At 41.8% G+C, this 21,499-nt stretch overlaps 1 protein-coding gene across 1 annotated transcript in view; it reads right to left on the reverse strand.

Moving 5' to 3' along the window:
- Window positions 1-17,731, reverse strand: part of RAPGEF5 (Rap guanine nucleotide exchange factor 5) — a 230,116-nt gene extending 212,385 nt beyond the window's left edge. Inside the window, exon 1 of the mRNA XM_041727416.1 lies at window positions 17,363-17,731. Coding sequence (XP_041583350.1) covers window positions 17,363-17,593 — 231 coding nt within the window. The 5' untranslated portion in view covers window positions 17,594-17,731. The remainder of the gene's footprint in view (window positions 1-17,362) is intronic.
- Window positions 17,732-21,499: the final 3,768 nt, after the last annotated feature.

A 21,499-nucleotide genomic window follows, 5' to 3' on the forward strand; every position in this document is an offset into this window, starting at 1 on the left:
CAAATCTTACTAATCAGTCTCAATCTTCTTTCTCTTCATAGTATCTATTATCTAAACCAATTATTCCTAAATGAGCCATCATGACACCATTTCCTTAACTGCTATATGCCAAAGAACTTTATTATTAGTAAGAGAAGTACTGAGGTTTATGAATAATTTTTTAATCAAAACAGATTGGTTTTCTAAAACATCATTTCCCAGTATACTTTCCTGAGTGGGCGAACCAGAGGTGAAGAACAACTTCACATATAGCTTGGTGGAATTCTTATGAGAAAAATAATCCACCAGTTGTTGACCAAGAATTCAACACATCCCTGGAATAGTCAAGCATGTGAGTACCACCACCGCACTTCATATGTCTCATGACAGAGTAAAAATCTGAGAGCTGGGCTGAACCAAGAAACAACATAGAAGAGGTATTTTATGAAAGCTAACAACTCAAAGAGACAAATCTTAAGTCCTGGCATGTCATACTTTAAAACAGTAAGCTTCTAGAATTTAGGAATCCTATTCAATGTCTACATACATTAGGCACTCCAATACTTGTTACATTTAATTAAATATCACAGGCAGAATCAAACAAGTTTCTCCATCAGACTATGAGCTCCTTAAATGATCTTTACTCTTGCTCCCCTAGGGAATGGTAGCTGGCACATTATAATACTGAATTAAAAAGCAGTCATGGTTTATAGGAGGAAACACATGTAAACATACAGCTTTGTGTACAGTTTAGAGAAACACTAATGGAATTCCCCTTCTCCCACCATGTGTTCAACAAGTATTACTGAGAAACTATTATGCTCTAGGCAGTGGTCTGATTGAAAATACAATCTGTATTACTGTCTGTATGAAACAGACAAGAATCTTTGCCCTTGGGTAGCTTAGTGGAAAAAGACTAATCATAGATCAAACAAATAAGCAAATTATCAATTATTTATGTTAGAAGGTGTAATAGGAATAGGATACGGGAAGGAGATAGTTGTTAGAATCCTAAATAGGGTGGCCAAGGGAATCAAGAGAATGGTCTTTGAGCAAAGACTTGAAGCAAGTGAATGGTTATCTGAAGAAAAACAGGTTCAGACCTGCGAAGGCCTTTAGATGGGGGCACGCCCAGCGTGATTGAGGACTGGCAAGAAGGCCAGAGGGACCAAAGCAGCGAAGGAGGATAAGAATATGGCTTAATTAGATCTGAGGACAAGACTCTTCTTTTGTCTGTAAAGCAAATTCTTTGCACTGTTACCACACCAGCCACATTTATACCTAAAGTAAAATATGACAGAATCTCTGGGCAAATCAAAGTACTGTATATGCAACCTTTGTTGCCTAATAACTAACCTCAATTGTTATTTTACACTTGCCTTTATCCCTCTCATACTGTAACAGCGAATTTAATTTTTGAGATCAAAGAACTGTCAGTAGCATAATTGCTCACTAAAAGTAGTTTTTGTAAGTCTTCATTAAAAAGATACCTTTGTGTTGCATTTCCTATGAACAGATCTGTTCTATTGCTGATGGCTTTCATTTCTTTTTTGAGTCTTACAGAAAGCTTCTTTCCTAGAGCTGTATCCCAAATTATTAGTGTAGATGTTATAGAGCACATAAAATAAAATCAAATACCACCTGTACCAAGGTAATGTAGAGCTAAAGCTGGCAAACGACAAACTCTAGCCTATCGCCTCTACTCTGAAGCTTCCGTCTCATCCCCAGACTCAGGGAGGTGGACCCTCTCCCTCTGTGCCCCCATCATACTTCTGGTTCTATCATAGCAGTTATCATGCCATGTATATTGTGATTTGTATAGTTTTGTAAAACTAGATTATAATACTGGTAACATGTTTATCTTCCTTGCTGGGCTTAAGACTGGGATCATGGCTTCATTCATTTCTGTATTCTGAGCTTCTGACGCTTAAAGTGGATGTTACTAATATTGTTTCTTCTCTTCTTCCTCAAAGCTCCTAGGAAGAGGATCCTTCTCCAGTGCTTTGAAATTAGTGAGGTAATAGGACTTGCTCTGGCCAATGAGATAGGAGCAAAAGTCACTTTGGGCAGAAGCACTGAAATGCCTGTGTGAAATTCCCCATTCTTTCTCCACTTGTTGTAGTCACTGTGGAGGGTGATGATATGGAAAGGCCATAAGATGGAAGTGGGCCCACCACACACAGGACAGTGACCCTGGAAAGCACCCAGATACAAAAGGGTCTTTTTGTAAACAAAAAATAAACTTGGTTGTGGTAAGCCACACAGATTTTGGTGGGTTTTTGTTACTGCAGCAAAACCTAGACTATCCTGACTGACAAATCAGAGAGTTCTGTATAATACAGATTTTTAGAGGAAAGATACCAAGAAATGCCAAAGTGGGGATGACTGCGCTGGGTGGTAGTCTGGAATGGGAAGGGCAGGTGCTACGTTACAAGAGGCTGCCTGCTGTGAGAGAACAATGAACAAAATCATTAATTCACTATATTCTGTCTTCTGTTTAGCCTTGTACTCCCAAAGCTAACTGCTTACATAGAAGTGTCTACATTTATGACCTGATTAAGAAATGAAACTGATTTTGAATTTCACAATCTTACTTATAAGAGCAATACCTTTTCATATATATCCTTTGACCAAAACAGAAGTCCCTATTTAAAGGATGTAGTTTAGAAAATGTAATGCTAATCAGCAATCAATACAATTATAAATTCCCCATCCCATAATGCACACCAGTCAGATAATGGTTACCCTTGCAAAAGTTCCTCTTCTTTTGGGGTGGGGGGTCGGGAGGCGGGGGGTAGGAGGAGAAGAGAATGATATAACTGCTAGCTATCATCAAAAAAATTTCAAGGGAGGTTGGATGAGGACTTCTCCTGAGGGTCTTACCATAATTCTCTTTAACATACAAAAATGGGCTGAGTCACCCCAATTCCTACGAAGAGCATCTGGAATCCTTTTCCATATGAAACAGCCCTCAGCGGGGGCCAGGTAACCAAAAAAGGATGAAGAAATAGGAGGGCTGTTCAGTGAAGCAAGGAAAGCAAACAATAGGATGAGCTGGTTCACAGAAGACGTTCTGGGCAGACAGCCCACCTGCAAAGCCTTAAAGGAATAAAGGTTGGGAGGAGAGGAGGAGAAGAAAACAGGGATGACATGGCCAAAGGAAATCAGACCCAAAGGAAGACGGATAGCTCATTCTAAAGGAAGTGAGTAAGGAGATGAGTCTTCAAAAAACCAGGAGAAAGGCTAACCAGAGATTTCTTGGGGGCCAACCCAGACACAGAGATACTGAGAAAAGGAAAAGCTCCTTCCCTAGTGAGAGAGATTGGGAGGACTTATGCTCTAGACTAGAGGGGGAACAAGCATTGGGGACTAGAAAGCCTGCTGGACAGGGGCGCAGCCAGCCCACTCCTCCATTCCGAGCTCCTCTCTGCTTGCTGAACAGGATCTGGACTCCCTCACCAGAGTCATCTGCACCCCAACCTCTCCTCCTCCCTCTGATCAGTTTCCACTACCAGGTGAACAGGTAATGCTTACGCACTACCACTTCTGGGCAGCCCTCATCTAGGGCTCCTCTCCTCTATGCCCAGCACCAAGCCTCAGTGGATGAATGACCAGAAAGGAGGGAAAACGGAGGAAACACAAGGGGTTCATATGCGTGAAATCTGTGCTACAGTGGGTAACATGAAATGATTCATCATGATTTGCCTCAATTATATGAGGTCATAGCCTTGATTCTGTCACACACTCGTGTTTTCCAACATATAACTATATGAAAACCCAGAAAGAGGGGGAAAAATTCTAGAAATTAATTTTCCCTCATAGAGAAATTTTTTTCTTCCTAAAAAATTTTAAAAATTGAAAATTTTAAATCCAGAGTCTGTTTTGTCTTTGTTTCATTGATTGGCACAGAGTGTTTACATGTTAATAGCATTCAACCTGTACTACTCCAAAACTATCTATAAGGGGTGTGAAATAGTTTCACCTGAGCATAACGTTTCAATATAAAAGAATTGATAAACACACAGAATTGGTATGAGTTTGCGTTGTAGCCCTGCTTCATGGTGAGGTTACTGTAGAAGATGAGTTGGCTGAGCACCAAAACTATGAAAAATGGTTTTTATCTTATTGACACGCCCACCACTGGAACCCACGGGCAAAGGAACTGAAGGTGTAATTATTCTATTCAACTGTTTGTTACTTTGTGAATGCAGTGTTCCCAGGCATTTCAGAACATGTTCAATATACTGCAACAAAATTAACCTAGATCAAAGTACCACATAAAGGTCTTCTAACTCCTATGTATAGACTAGCAGTACTAAGGGTGTCTGGGAAAAAGGTGGGGGGGGGGGGACACAACAACCAAAAAACAAAACTAAGGCAATCATAGAAAAAGGATGCAAATTCCTCATATAAAAGCTTCTCGGAGGGGTGCCTGGGTGGCTTAGTCAATTAAGCATCTGCCCTTGGCTCAGGTCATGATCCTGGGGTCCTAGGATCAAGCCCCACATTGGGCTCCCTGCTCAGCTGAGATTCTGCTTCTCCTTCTCCCTTTGCAACCCCCTCTTCCCCCCACTACACATTCTCTCTTCCCTTCTCTCAAACAAATACAAAAATCTTAAAAAAAAAAAAAAAAAAAAAAAAGCAAAAGCTTCTCTGATTGTGAACCCTAGCCATCCAAGTTCATGCACCGGAATGAGGCAAGAATGGCACTCAGTCACATTCTAGCACAAGTTCTAGCATCTTACCAGGGGCCTCTCAGGACTTTTTGTTAAGCCCAACATCACCTGAGAGGCCAAACCCCTTCCCTGAATTCCTCACCCTCTTCTTCTACCTAAACCTCAGGGGCTAGGCTCGATTCCTTGCCTCAATCATTGCCAATTCCACTCCACTCATTAAATTTTTCTCACCAATGCTGTATCTTCTACTGTCACTCTTCCCAACACTATTGGGTTCATACATCAGTCAAGGCTCCTCTCAGAAAAGAGCCCATCAAAGATGTGCAGGCAGGGGGCACCTGGCTGGCTCAGTTGATGAAGCAGCCAACTCTTGATTTCAGCTTAGGTCATGATCTCCAGATCATGAGATCAGGCCCCACATCTGGCTCCCTGCTCATTGGGGAGTTTGTTTCTTTCCTTCTCCCTCTCCCTGCTTGCTCTCTCATTCAAATAAATAAATAAATCTTAAAAAAAAGGTGTACAGGCAAGGTTCAGAGACCCAATAGGAGATGCTGTGGCACACAGGAGGTAGTAATGACAAGCCTTTGAAAGCCACAAGTGGGAGAGGACTAGGAAAAGACACAGCTTCACTGGAAGCTGGAAAGCACTCAAACGATTGAGGAGTGACTGCCCAGTGGTAGCCAGTTAGAGATGGTCACTGCCATCTGCACTGAAGAGGAGAGGTAGCATAAGGGGCAGATACTGTGGATTTCTCTCTCCTGGCTTTCCATTGACTGAACCCAACCACAGTCCCCAGTGACGAACACCCAGAGGCAGCCTCCAAGGTACAGACCAGAACAAAACGGTAGAAAGTACATGGGATGAACAAACAGAATGATCAGCACAGGTGCCATAAACTCTTTCTGTTTCAAATGTTTATCACTTCTTTTTAACTACCAGTCTCTCCACAGAAACCAATAAGAGGCAGTTTCCAATATTATTAATTGAATAAAATTCTCATAGTCATGGGCCTCCATCTTGATTTGGCTTTCCATCATGGAAGTGGCAAATAGAAAACCAGGTAGATTCCTGACCTCAGCAATTTTCTGATTATGATGACCACTAAACTTGTGCAACCCTTTAGACCAGTGCTACTAAGTGGCCCATGGACCAGCAGCATCACCTGGGACTTAATGGAAATGCAGATTCCTGGGCCCTATCCATGCTAGGGACTTTGATTCAAAGTCTCTAGGTGTGGGACCCTTAGGATCTGTGTTTTCAAAAGCCCTCCAGGAATCCTCAAGTATGCTAAACTTTGAGAGGTCTTCTTTTAGCTTTAGGGAGCTAAAGATAGGGACTTTAGGGAGTCCACAGATAACCTTGAGTAATCAGGAGTCTAGGTTATAGAGAACCTCACTCTTAACTTCCTCACTACCATCTTCAGTAAGACAATAATGTTTGAGCCTCAGTTTTCTCACTTAATTGCTATCAATACAACCAGTAAGACTTTTTTCAGTTTTTCAAAGGGACTGACCTTGGACTCCCTCAGATGTCATTTCAGACAATGATGGTGATGATGACAATAGCAATGACAACAGTGGCAGCTCACACTAGGTTTTCTCTGCCTAACTATCTCTGTCTTAACAGCCTTCACAAATTAATTTACTTAGTCTCACCACTCCATCTTTGCTAGACAGATGCTGAGGTTGTGGCATGTAAAACTCAGTGACTTGCCTTTGAATCCATATAAGAAAGGAAAACTTTATTCTGGAGTTATGAAAACAGTAAAATAAGGTATATGAAAGCACTTTGTAAATGTAAATCATTATATAAAAGACAGCAAAGTGAACAGCCAACTACTAATGAACTGAATTTGCTGTTTAAGATCAAAATTCATGAGGTATTCAAGGTAGATTAAAATATGACCAGACTGCTTTTCTTTTTCAAGGAGTTATGTGCCAAGAAGAATAGGAAATTTGAATGCTTCGATGGGTGCTGTTTGAAGATTTGTGATAAATTTAAAATAGTAGAGGAAAACAAATATTGATGCTAATTTGAGGGGAAGAAACATCTTTCAGTGATGACAAGAAATAGCAACAAACCTCTTATCTGAAAGAAGATAAAACTACCTGGTAAGATCTCCCTGGACACAAAGGGTTGGCTGTCATAAGTTCTCTTATGACACCTCTCAGAGAATTCTGTTTATGGCCAAATAATTTAATCTTCCAGAAACAGATTTATAGATATGTTCTTTTTACTCTTTTCATATGACAGATTCTTGATTTAATCAGATTTTTCCTGCACCTTCAAAATGCTCTTTCTACTAATGTATTATCTTCCTCCTCCCCGACTCAAGAGATATGGTGAATATTAATGATCCATCTTTCCTCTTGCCTAAGATATGTCCCAAAGTATTCTGGGGTTCAGTTGGCATCTCACTGGAGAAAGACCACTTTTCTGACCTTGGTCAGGCAAGGAGCAAGAAATGAAAACTGGTCCCCTATCCATATACCATGGATTCTCATGGTATTCCACTGTATTCCAGCAATGGTATTCCACTGTAGGGGCAGAAACTCAGAAAGGTTATTGAACTTATTCTAGGTCACACAGTTGTTAAGTGACAAACATATAGAAAAATGTTTACTATGTCACAATCATATTCTATTTTAATAGATGGAAATAGGCATAATACTTGCCCTAGTTTCTGAAAGGTATTATCATACATCTTCCCTACTTTTTTTTCAACAAAAGAAGATTTCATACCTATATATAAATTCACGGCACAAAATGACAGAGCGAACCATTTGTAGTGTTTGTTCATTATAGTCAACATTTAGAGTGTTAGACCAAACAGAAGTGATAAGCTGTTCACTTCCCGCAATAGTAACAGGAGAGAGTAAAACAAATTTACAGTCAGCACCAAAGGTGTAAGTGTTGGGTAATCATGAGTATTTGCATATATACTTCAGAACAGCTGCAGGTAAATGATTTGACAAGGTCAAATTCAACTGAACAACAAAACCACCAATGGGGCTGGAGTTTAAGTTGCTAGACCAGTTAGGAAAAAAATTTGGGAAGACAACCCCTGGGGTTGTCTCCTAGACTGGAGAAGCCCTGATTTTCAAAACTCTTTAACTTCAGTAGGAGTTTTTTCCAGGAAAACACAAAAAGTACAAAATGAAAAACATTTTATAAGGGAGAAGCCAATGCCTCATGAACAAACCAGACAAAATTTTAAGTTTCACTGAGTCACAGAAGGTAAGATCTGCCAACTCACCACACAAAGTGGTGACTCAAAGCAAGTCTAAATCTATTATCATTTCAGTATATTCATAGTTCTTAGTTTAAAAAAAATAAATTTATATAAGAAGTTTAACTTTTAAATTTTACTTTAAAAAAGTGAAGGAACCAATATTATATAACAAATTATATAATAATAAATTATAGTTATATAATATAAACATTATATACAATGAATATAAATTACTCTTAAATAGAAACATAATTTAAAATGTAAATTAAGTTTTAAAAATAAATTATGTACAATCGCATATAATACAAATTTATGTTTATATTATAGATAAAACATAGAACTATAAAAATATATATATACCTTTTCAGTTTCTTCAATCTTCAACATTACTCTGAGGCTATTCATGCTTTTTGCAGGAAAATTTTAAATCTATTCTCTTCTGACATTTTTAAAAAGATTTTATTTATTTATTTTGATAGAGAGAGAGAGAGCAAAGGAGCAGGGGGAGGGGCAGAGGGAGAAGCAGAAGCAGACTCCCCATGGAGCAGGGAACCCAGTATGAGGCTAGATCCCAGGACCCTGAGATCATGACCTGAGCTGAAGGCAGATGCTTAACCAACTGAGCCACCCAGATGCCCCTCCTCTGACATTTCAATTATTACCTAAGTATTATCAGTGTTCATATAAATTGTTAATATAATCTAAACCCACATTTTTCACACTTCACAAATAGACATGGTTGTGTTTATATGCACCGCTTTAAAGCTATGATTTATTTTGATATTTCTACAAATAAACTATGCAGCTACATTTAAAAACTAAAACACGACTTACTATAATTCCTTTATTCTAAGATACTAAAATTTTAAGACATACCACCAATTTAATAATAGCTTTACAGGGGGGAAAATATATCCCATTAAATGTTCACATGAATTTTTTTTAAAGATTTGTATTTATTTATTCATGATGGACATAGAGATAGAGGGGGGCAGGCAGAGACACAGGCAGAGGGAGAAGCAGGCTCCACTCTGGGAGCCCGACGCGGGACTCGATCCAAGGTCTCCAGGATCACATCCTGGGCTTCAGGCCCCGCTAAACCGCTAAGCCACCGGGGCTGCCCCACATGAATTTTAATACACATCCCTATTTCAAAAGCATTAAATGAAAGAGACTGTAATTAAAGAAATACATGATTTATTTTATTTAGAGAGAGGATACAGCAGAATAGGTAAACCTCATAATATGAAGCCTGTTTTCCCGGATGGGATTCTTGGCTCCTCTACTTACTGGGTAACCTCAGGCATCTTCCTTATTCTCTCTGTACCTCATTTCAGGAAGTACCAAAATCTGTACCTCTGTATCTCTCTAGACCCCTCTCTGAGAAAAAAGAAGACAATAAGGATAACTGCCACACGTCATCGTTACGAGTGCTCCAAACAGCCCCAATACCACAAGTGTGATGTAAGGATTTGTTAAACAATAATAGTTATCAGCACCACTACCAGGGTCCACTGAAACATTTACTACATTCAGAGGCAAATAATTTCTAATTCAACATACTGGTACAATACATAAATTCAAGGAAATATTTACTGACAACTGAATGATTGTTTAATACTATGCTAAATGTTTAGAAGTAAAGATAAAAAATAAAATAATTATAGAACCATGGTGGTACTCTCTAGAAGACAGAGTAGGGAAGGACTTTTAAATTAGAGGGTCTGTGGTGACTAGGCCTCAGGATATCCAAAAGCCCTCTGAAATGAGATGCAAAAATATCTACACATGCATTTTTCTGGGGTGCTATCCTTTGATTCTTAAAAAGCCCAGGATTAAAAAAAAAAAAAAGTTAACAGCCATTTGCCTCAGGTAGTACATTACCACATTAAAAGGTAAATATATCAAAGTTTAATTTTATTAATATACTTGTATATTCTCAATTATTTCATTCAATTGTAATAGGATTCAAGTTACTTTGATAGGTATGCATACTTCTAGCTTCCTGCAGTTTCTTAAACAGCAAACAAGTTGCCATCAGGAACCCAAAGCTTGGATTACAAGAAACTCCTCCTTTCCTTCTTCATCTTCTAGACTGGCCAGTAAAGGAACCTGCTTGTTTTATAAATTTCCAAGAGCATTTGTACTAAGGAGCTAGTCAGCTTCCAAACCTCCTGGGGAAACAATGGCTTCCTGATGACTCAGGCCAAACCTTCTTTCTGGTACAATGGCTGGTATTGCTGAAAGATGAGGGACAGTTGCTGCTCAAGCCATTGTCAACCCTGTGAGTAATTAAAGACCAATCCTGGAAGCCATTACTGGAGACATCAGAAAGAGGATGAGCTATGTTTTACACAGACTTTAAATGTCTTGTGCATCTACTGTTTCAATATACCACAGGCTATAATTATGTCACAGTCTTAGACACCATGGTACTGAGCAAAGGCCACAGATTTTGGAATCAGACAGTCCTGGGCTCCATTCTGCCTCTGCTACTTTCTTGCTGGGTGACCATGGGAAAGTCATTTAATCTCTCTCGACTATTTCCTCATAGGCAAAAATACCTCCTGCCCTTAGGGCTTAAATTAATGACATTCTAATCTGTGCCAGTATCCGCTGTGGTGTCTACAGACCATCCTTTTCCACATCCATTTATGAATTATTTATCATAATAAATAACTGACAAAAAAAATTAAGTCATTGATTTTAACTATTTTGCCTTCGTGTGAAATTTTCTCTTATGAACTACTTCCAGATCACATAGCATTACTGGGATTATCAGTATTCCGAACAAACGTTGTTATGCAACATTGAGGCAAAAAAAATCACAAGTATTCAAAGTCATCACCAGTGACTTATCTCCCCACCTTTCCATCTATTTTCAGCTCTACAAGTTACCAATTACTGCCAAGTCAATTTAAGACACAGTGCAAATGTGAAACTGAGAATATTTTGTTATGGTACCAGTATTTAGATAACATCTAAGATATTCACTATATGTTAGCATATCAGGTTTTTTAAAACATGGAATCTGACTTTGCATATGAAAGCAAAATTTTTTTATTACTAGATTCCTATAAATGTGTATATAAATTCAATTTGCCCAGAATGAACAAGCATCTGGCTGGGGAAGGAAATATTAAGCTCCAAACGTACCCCAAACTTTCCATACATTGTCTCTATTCTCAGAAAAACCTGCCCCATGATGTATGTCATTTTAGAGGAAGAATAGAGGCTTGGAGAGCTCCAAGAATAACTCATGCAAGGATACAGAATCACAGTACTGCAATCGAAACCCAGTTCCTGAAGCCATAGAACATGCTCTTTTCTTTGGATCTAATTATGCAACCAAAGCCTATGCCAGGGATCAGAGGAAAGAGAAAGAAAGAAAATATAGCATTAACTTGCCACTGAGGTCCTTTACTAGAATTTACAAGAAATTAAAGTAGAATAAATGAATCTGTAGTTTCTTCTCTTTCTTCTCAAATAAATATTTTTAGAAGTAGCATTTGTGGAGTTTTATTTGTAGCCATGGTCAACATAAGTTTATAATATCAAGGTTTGAGCTCGTACAAAGTCAATGTTTCTCAAATAAGATCATCACGTCACTCATATTTGACCCGACTCACCATCCCTTGAAGACGCACGCCTCCCTTAACGGCCCTGATCTCTGACAGGCTACCAAAAGCAGATAAGAAAATGTAAGCAGGTGAATTCACAAACTTTCTGTGTTGGCCTTGATCAAGGTGGGCCTGGGTGATTTTTGCTTATGACAAACTGAATGCTACTTTTACTTCTAGCCAATATTAGTTATCATTCACCTTTAACCACAATATTTCCCCTCTCTCCCTGCTCCCATACCCAGTAGGTCTATCACAAGCTTCAGAGTACTCAAATGAAAGAAAGATTAGTGTCTGGCATTATCAATAGCATTTACTGGCCACTCTCAGAGTGGTAAGGTAATATAGGACTCTCAGGTACTATAAGGCTAATTAGTTTAGACTAAAATAGACCCTTTGTCCTCAGTGCATTAGAGAAAAACCAGAGAGTCAATTAAGCGCATGGATTATGGAACCAGACTGGCTAGATTCAAACCTCCCTCTGCCTCTGTGATCTTGGGCAAGTTACATCGGCGTTCCAGTTTCCTCATCTGTAGAATGCAAATAATAGCATCTAATTCACAGGCTTGTTGTGAGGGCTAAATGAAGTTTGTATCAGAACATGCATGGCATATAATTAAGTGCTATAAAGTGTTAGCCACTGATTTTAATTTAAATACAAAGAGCAAATTAAAATTATAGCTTTGCCTGTAAGATATGTGTATAAAATGACTACAAATCGGGCATACTGGTACAACTTGAAGCAGTATGTGTTTCTCAATCAATAAGGTCTTATTCCAGCAGAAGGTGTTAAGTTACACCTAAAACACTCAGGCTAAAAAAAATAATAATAATAACACTCGGGCTTAGACAAAGGAAATGGGCTACTTGTTCTTTTTTGAGAGGGAATCATCTGGGTGGAGACTACAAATGAAAAAGAGAGAACCTCATGCAGAGAGGTATTAGCTGTTCTTCCAATTTCTCAAGTTTGAAGAGCACCTGCCATGCCACAGGGACCCTGCCTGAATGAGAAGAAATCAGGGAAGAGAAGACTAATCCAAAGGCGGACTGTCACTGTTTGGTGAACAGTCAATTTGGCACAATTGGTGAATCATTCTGTCTGCTGTAAATGAAACAGATTTTGAAGAGATGAAGAAAGTGGTAGAACACTGCAGAAAAGATCACAGCCGCCAAAGCCCAAAATAAGTCAGGCCCAGCAATCTGACAGTATATATAGAAAGACAGAATGGTAAGTTACCAGCTATTTTATTAGAGGGAGAAAATGACAGTCTTAGAAGCAGCCTGATGAGAAAAATTTAAGATGAAACAAAAAACTTAAGGTGGAAGGCATATGACCAAGGTAAAAAATAATGCAACCACGGAGAGGCAAAGCTGGGGAGAAATGAACAGTTTTCAGTAAAAAAAGAATTAGTGCTTTTGGGAAAAATGGCTGATTTCAGGTCTAGAGCAAGAAATGAACAAGATAAGCTTAGAATATCTTGTGCCAGAAAGCAAGAAAGGTATCCAAAAAACTACTGGGGTCTTGTAAGAAGTATATAGCAGATAAGGACAGACTGTGGGTCAAAAAGAATATTGACTGCAATGGATTGAAACAAATTGAGATCCACAAGTTCTTATGATACGTAAGAAGAAAAACTCATTATCATGGGAGATTGCTAGGGTACCAAATCACTACTCAGAAAATTGACAAAAGGAAAAAAAATTAAGCCTTTCCTTGTCTTTCGTATACAGTCTCATTTCAGGAGACCCAAATAGCTCAAGAGGGTAAGTTCTTTACAGATAGAATGCCAAATAATAAATGCAAGAGAAATGATAGATTTTGAGCATCACCATTTTGCAATGCCTAATGAAATGGATCTAGGGTACAACCATTTATGTATGGATGTTACACTCATTAGGTGAAAGGTGGCAAGGTAAGTTGTTGACTTGTACCTGAACGCACTAATCAATCTTAACATCTCAAAAAGAGACACACACAGACATATGTATCTTGTGGTTGTGATATAACAGATTTTAACAGTACCACCTACAAAGGATGCTTGCCTTTGAACCTAAATCTAATCAGGCCTCTACATCTAATTGGATATTATAAGAGACATGGGGAATAGAGAAACAAGCTAAACGACACAAGTGAGAAACTGGCCCAGAAAATAAATCATTCCACCAGACAAATGACCTGTATTCTCTTTCTTCATCAAATCAATGGCATGAAAAAAAGAATGGAAGGCAGACCATTATAAAATAAAATAGATTTTAAAAACTAACAGCCAAATACAATGTGCGGACCTTGCCTCGTTTCTGATTCCAACAAATCATAAGTAAAAAGATATCTTTGAGAACATATGAATATGGAAATCATATTAAGAAATCACTGTTAAGGGCAGCCTGGGTGGCTCAGTGGTTTAGGGCCGCCTTCAGCCCAGGGCCTGATCCTGGAGACCTGGGATCAAGTCCCGCATTGGGCTCCCTGCATGGAGCCTGCTTCTCCCTCTGCCTGTGTTTCTGCCTCTCTCTCTCTCTGTGTGTCTCTCATGAATAAATAAATATAATCTTTAAAAAAAAAAAAGAAATCACTGTTAATATTTTTAGGCATGAAAAACACATAGAAGTCTTTCAGTTTTTGCTTTTAAAGAAAAAAGTCCGTATCAGGGATATAAACTGAGATCTTTATAAGAAGAATGACAGGATGTTTAGGATTTTGCTTTAAAATACCAGCCCCCACAAAAAAGTAGGGAACAGAAATAATGAAACAAGACTGGCAAAATGTGGGTAACTGTTGAAGGATGGGTGTTTATCATACTATTTCTCATAATCTCTGTAACACAGTTTTTAAAAAAGGACTAAAGGGTTTTGGTGGGCATTCAAGTTGTGCCTTATCTTACCACTATGTTAGGAGACAGCTAGGGTCCTCCCACAAAGCAAAATGTAGTCATTCCCCACTTGGTCCAAAGTCTTAATCAGTTTGCATTTTGAGTTCAATACAATTAGAAGTGAGTGAACCAAGGAACACAGGGGTTCTGCAGTATTAACCAAATGTCAGCTTAATTTTTCCCAGTAAGAGACAGCCGACAATGCCCCTGGGTTGGGCAACAGAACCTACAAAGAACTTACTTGATTACAGTTGATGTCAGATTGTCCAGATTTGTGAGAGCCCAAGGCAGCATGGACAAGTGCCACAAGTATTCCTAAATCAAATCTTGGTCAATACAGAAATTGCAAACCTTCTTACCAACTTGTGTAATACCTAGAGCTGCCTTTTTTTTTTTTAACCGATGGTAATAAATGTGTTTTTATTTGTCCCTACAATCACTCAGCTATAATCTGGAGCTGCAGCCCATAAAATATAAAACTATAAGGCCACAGAAGGATCTTTGTTTGCATGAGCATCACTGCTCTATTTAAAGGACTAACCAGATGACCCTGGATGTTCACAAGTCACCAGCTGGTTTGATACATATTTCACCTGTTTTTCTCTTTCCTACACAATCCTTCTGCTATGGACTGAATGCCTGTGTTTCTTCAAAACTCGGTATGTCGAAGCCCTACCCCCTACTGTGGTACTATTTGGAGATGGAGCCTTTGGGAGATATTTGGAGGGAGACTGGGTCATGAGAGTGGAGTGGTCATCAATTCCATGATGGTATTAGTGGGCTTATAAGAAAAGGAAAAGAGATCTCTCTTTCCCTCCATGAGCACTGAGGAATGACCATGTGAGGGTGCAAAGAGAAGGCAAGCCAGGAAGAGAGCTCTCACCAGAAACCAAGCTGCTGGCACCTTGATCTTGGACTCTCAAGCCTCCAGAACTGTGAGAAAATAAATTTCTATTGTTTAAGCCCCCAGTCTATGGTATTTTGTTACAGCAGCCCGAACGGACTAATACAGGTACATATTTCACCTGTTTTTTCTTTCTTTCTTTCTTTCTTTCTTTTTCTTCTTTCTTTCTTTTTTTCTTTCTTTCTTCTTTCTTTTTCTTTCTTTCTTTCTTTCTTTCTTTCTTTCTTTCTTTCTTTCTCTCTTTCTTTCTTTTCTTTCTTTCTTTCCTTTTCTTTTCTTTTTTCCCCCCCAAACTCCTTCCTATCTGTTAGGGAAGGTTCTAAAACCACAAAGGTGGTTCCAACACCAAAGGAAGGGGGAAATAGTTGAAAAGCATGGGTTTCCAACACTGGAAAATTTAACAATCTTTCCCCAATTAAAAAAAAAACAGCCACACATTTATGAAATGTGTTTGGAATGTCCCTAAGTAATACAGTATTAGGATCAAAGTATGTTTTATTTGAAGTAACCACATTCAGAATAATTAAGAAGAGTAAATATGTATATTGGCAAGGCACACAACATCATCCCAGGCAGCAAGAAACACAAGCCTTTATGCGGATGAACACACAGATCTATTTATACAGAAACCTTCAGCAATTCCCGTCACAGATTGCCTGGCTGCCCTCATGTCTTCAGTATTCTGTGCCATGAAATAGTAACTGTCAAGGATAATAGGAACACAATTTGACCTAGTTTTCCCCAGATTCTTGCAAAGTCTGTAACTCTGGTTCTTGTGTTTACTTAGGTATCACGTCTTTTGGACACATTTCCTTGCTTCCTTTGCAGACAATCTGGTGGCATGCCCCATGTTAAGTGTCACTTGTGGGCAATTCCTAAACTCCACTGGTCATGAACTCTAACATCCATGTCTTACATCCAGCTAATCCCCGGAATGTCCTCCTGAGGTAGATCACCTACAGTCATCCCTACACTGGAAGGAAAATGGGCGAGAAAGGAGAAACGCAACCTGGAGAGGCTGAAGACCTACACCAATGCATACCCTTCAAGCTCGCCCAAAGGAAGCCACACCAAAAACGAATGTTTCTCCCCAACTCTGACGCTTCCACAAACCTATCTTTGTAAGAGCTAGAAGTCCTCCAGCAAGACCTTCTTTTAAAACAGACAACCAAGACTCCAACTTCTAACAGCCACCCCCCACCCCAACATCTTCCACAGTGCTGCAGCTCCTCCGTAAAGCCTGCTTAAATGGTGACAAATTCTAAAGAACGGAGCAGAACCTAAAAAGTTGCCCCAAAGCCCTGGTGGGCAGGGAAACCTGAGTAAGTGGGCCTGGGGCCCCAGGAGGGCCTCCAGAGCAGCTTGCGAAAGGTCCCAGGGGGAAAAGCAGCAGGCAGCAGGCCGTCCGCTTCTCTTACCAAACCAAACACGTCGGACCTGCTCGGGGCCCATTAAATGCACTTAGATGCACAAGCGGGGACACTCCTTCACCAGGAAATCATATCTGAACACACCATCAGGAAGTCAATATTTAAAATTGGGGGGAGGGGCGTGCACCTTCCTGCTCCAGGGGGCGTCACCGAGTACTAAGCGCCGGAGCCTCCGGAACCTGCAGCTCGAGAGGCTCGCCCGGGAACTTCCAGCTGCCGCGTCTCCACCTCCGCGGCGGCGGCGGCGGCCAGAGCCCGGCCCGATGCCCCAAGCGGGCCACGGGGCGTCCCAAACAGGCTCGCGCGTCTCGAGCCTCCTGCAAACGGAGCTCCCGTTTGCAGGGCCTGAGGCTCGCTGCGGGACGGGGCTGGCCGACGGCGCGGGACGGGACACCTGCAGCTTCGCCCTCTGCGGAGAGAGGCGACGGCCCTTCCCGGGCGATGCCCGCGGCCCGCCCTGCATCCAGGTGCCCCCGGGCTACGTCAGGTGCATCTGCGGGAAGGGGAAGCCGTCGCTCGCCGAGGGGCACCCCACGATGCCGCCGTCCCGGGACCCCGCACGAGGGCGCCCCCGCCCCTCCCCAACTTCCAGCTGCCCCCTCTGCGGCCCGGGAGGCGGGCGCGGGCTCCACGTGCGCGCGGGCCACTCACCCGCGCCCCGGCGGCGCTCCGCTTCCTCCGCAGCGTGAGCCCGCTCCGCAGCAGCGCGGGCAGGTCCCGGAGCCGCGGCCGCGGGGGCGCCGGCGGCTGTTCGCGCTCCTGCTCGCGGGCGCTGGGGCTGCGGCGCAGGGCGCCGTCCGCCGCCGCCGCCGCCGCCGCCGCGGCCAGGGCCGGGCTCTCGCACGGCGGCTGCATCTTGACGGAGCCCACGGCCATCCTCATGCCCTGACGGCGGCTGCGGCGCCCGCAGCTCCGCTCCCCCGCGCTCGCCTCCGCGCGCCGTCCGCGCCTTCGCCAGGCAGCGGGAGGGCGCGACTGCGGCTCGGGCGCGGGGCGCGCTGCCAGCCGCTGCCCATTGGCGCGCGCCGCGGCCCCCGACAGGCTCGGCCCCGCGCGCCTCCCCCTCCCCGCCCAGGTGCGCCGGGCCCCGCCCCGCCCCGCCCCGCCCCGCCCCGCCCCGCCCCCCGGGCGGCCCCCGTCTGCCACTCCCGGAGCCTGGGAGGAGGAGCGAGGGACCTCTGGCGCCCCCAGTCCTCCACAGGTGCGGGGCGCCCAGACTCCTCCACCACACCCACTCTGCTGCCCATCCCGCCCCGCCCCCAGTTCCCTCTAGGCTGAACGTCTCCCTTCACTGCCTTTTACCTACCAGCCCGGGTTGATTTGGACTTCGACCATGTGAACTGGGGAGTCTGGGGCACTCCTCCCTCTTCCAGCCCCTCCTTGCTTTTTGCACAATCTACACCTAAACCATAGTCGCTATTCCTCGACACTGGTTTTTGCCGAAGAACTTCAAAAATGGGCTCTATGTTCTGCTTACAGGTCCAACACCATTGAGACAATTACTTCCACACCGTCCCCTCTTCGCACTAAAGAATGAGGGGAGAAAACTTCTGTTGGCTGTGATAGGTGTTTAGCAAAATAGATGCAAGTCTGGTGACCTGAAGGTGAATCTCAGTTAACATGTTGGAACCTGATCTTCCCTGAAAGCCTGATACATGTGATGAATGTGCTTGGTAAACTGCACAGGCCTACCATGGTGTGAATCATTGTTTACACCATTCCAGGAGCTAGGAATAGTGGAGCATCTGGCGTGAAACTATTCCAGCAGGGCCTTAAATCCAGATGGCCATGAATCTTCACATCCCCATGCGGTCTGTCTACAACCGGTGCTCTCTAGGGCTTTTTATTCCTTATCACTAGGCCACTGGGGTCCCGTCTTTGCCCAAGACTTGTAAGCATTGAGGAAGTTTATTCATGTCAAAAAAAAAAAAAAAGAATTCACAAGTAAAGATTGCAGGTCAGAGCTCTCAGCTGATTTACTATTGTACCCTCAGCCCCTCACGTGGTAGACGTTTGGCAATCAAATGTGGAAATACAGCCACGTTAGGAAAAAGGAAGAACGACCCGTGATCTCTGCCCTCAAGGAGCTTAAGGTTTTGCCCAGGAGTAGAAAAACATACAGAAAAACAAAGATACTACCTTGTACTCTTAGTAATTGCCAAGTGAGTGTGGATAATGAGCATTCCAGGCCAGAGAAGCGAGAAATGTTTCTGGCCTAGGATGGGCAAAAATATGTCAGTGGAGGGAGTTTGAGCTGTGCCGTAAGGCCGAGTGCAAGATTCAATCATGCAGAAAGGAGAGTGAGGATCCTTTAGGTAAGGAGGAAAAACATGAGAAAAACGCTTGAACCTATTGGGCATGAATATGACATATTGCTGACAGAGAGGGATAGCATAGTGGAGAAACAGGGAAATAAGATCAGAATGGATGCTGGTCATCTGCTGCAGAAGGCCTTAAATCCTATCACCTTCAGTTGGGTGTGTTTACTGTAAAGATCTCTGCAATGAACTCTAGAGTCCCTTTCAGTTTCCAAATACCCATCACATATATTTATTCCAGTTTGAAATCCCCCTTGTATTATTATATGAGACTGTGCCAATTTATATAACCCTTAAATATTTCAGCTCCAGGTGGTGATCAGTCACTTTCTTGAGCCCTAGAATGACACTCCATACTCCAATCTTCCTCCTGAAACAGCAACTGAAGGTCCACTAGAGGTCGTCCAGGACACCTTTGGTCAACACAACTCTGTTAAGGCTTATGCCAGACCACCCCTGGTAATAATACCTTTTGAATCACACCATGAACCTACTCTGCTCCCAAATAGAACACATGGGTTCTTTTTCCCAGTTTCTTGGTCTTCACATTCTTTTACATAGCTTCTCAGTGTAAGACTGAGGAGTTTAGACTTTATCTCATGGATTCTATGGCACTGAGCAGGAGTGTAAAACTCAATATCCCTAAGGGCCTTTGGAACACTGGCTTGGGTTAAGGTGATAAAGGTCAATTGCCACACAGCCATAGTAGAAGGCAGACAATAGGGAATGTAAAAAATGTGTAAACAGTAGAGCTATGCCACTATCTAGCTCAAATCAAGCAATGTCACAACTCGGTAACTTTGTACTTGCTGTACCCTCCATCTGGAATACCCTTCCTCTGCAATGCTATCCTACAGAACTTGCTGCAATGTGGTAATGTTCTCTCTCTGTCTAGCCAGTAGCCACTTGTGGCTTTTGAGCCCTTGAAATGTGGCTGGTGTCCTTGAAAAATCAAATTTTTAATTTAAATTTAATTTTAATTAATATAAACTTAGCCACATATGGCTCTGGGCTATTCTATTGGAAAGCAAGGTTATAGAAATCCTTGTTTCCCTTCCTATATTCCTTTATTTATTTATTTATTTATTTATTTATTATATATATATTTTTTTTAACTAAAATGTCTCTATTTCAACAAGGCCTTCCATTGACCATGTGATTTAAAATTGCAGCCCTTCCCATCCACTCCTCTATCTCCTTCTAAACTTCCACAGAAAATATTGCCATCCAAGATTCCATATATTTTACTTATTCATTTCATCTATTATCTGCTTTCCCACAACAAGAATGTAAATTTTACCAGGACCTGATTTTTGTTCCTTTTGTCTAGTACCAAGAACATACCAGTTGAAGAATCTTTCTACATATGAGAACTCGGTTTTTCAAAAGGAGCTTAATCTGGATTTAATCCAATTTTGCAATATTGGAAGATTTTTTTTTTAAAAGCATGTAAATCCTATATGCCAACATCACCCAAGTCAAACAGAGCCACTCAGGTACTGGAGCCTATTTTTACTTAAGAGAATGACAATCATCAAGGCTAAAGTTTATGGAAATAGCAATGGTAAGAAAACTCAAGTTTTGCTGCCTATTTGCAGTGAGGGGAAATTGTAGACTAGCAAGATAATGCTGACATTTAACTAGCTACCAAGAGATGAGGGTCTGAATTAGTGGGGTCAGTGGAAGCTGGGGAGGGTGAGAGGTCAGACATTGCAAAGAAAGATCCTCAGGCCTAACATCTATTAGGAGGAGTAGAAAAGTACTTCAGGTGGTGCTACCCAGGGCCTCTTATCCCCCAAGATTTTTCCTGCAATATATTCCTTCTATATACAATGGAATATTGCTCAGCCATTAGAAACAACAAATACCCACCATTTGCTTTGATGTGGATGGAACTGGAGGGTATCATGCTGAGTGAAATAAGTCAATCAGAGAAGGACAAATATTATATGGTCTCATTCATTTGGGGAATATAAAAAATAGTGAAAGGGAATAAAGGGGAAAGAAGAGAAAATGAGTGGGAAATATCAGAGAGGGAGACAGAACATGAGAGACTCTTAACTCTGGGAAACGAACAAGGGATGGTGGAAAGGGAGGTGGGCAGGAGTCGGGGGTGACTGGGTGACGGGCACTGAGGGGGGCACTTGATGGGATGAGCACTGGGTGTTATGCTATATGTTGGCAAATTGAACTCCAATAAAAAAATATATAAATATATATATATATATATACATATATATATATTTCCTTCTACTCCCCCATGACAAGACAGGGTTTATTACTCCATTCCCTTTACCCTAGTCTAGCCCTGGGACTGACTACTCTGGCCAATAGAATACAACAGACGTAATAGTGCCAATTGTATAAGTAGGCTTAATTGACCTGGAATGCTCACTCTTGGGATGTTCCCACTCAGAGCCCAGCTTCCTTGCTATGGGAAGCCCAAGCCACCTGGAGAAACCATGTGGAG

This window comes from Vulpes lagopus, chromosome 13, assembly GCF_018345385.1.
Source record: "Vulpes lagopus strain Blue_001 chromosome 13, ASM1834538v1, whole genome shotgun sequence".
Lineage (NCBI taxonomy): Eukaryota > Metazoa > Chordata > Mammalia > Carnivora > Canidae > Vulpes > Vulpes lagopus.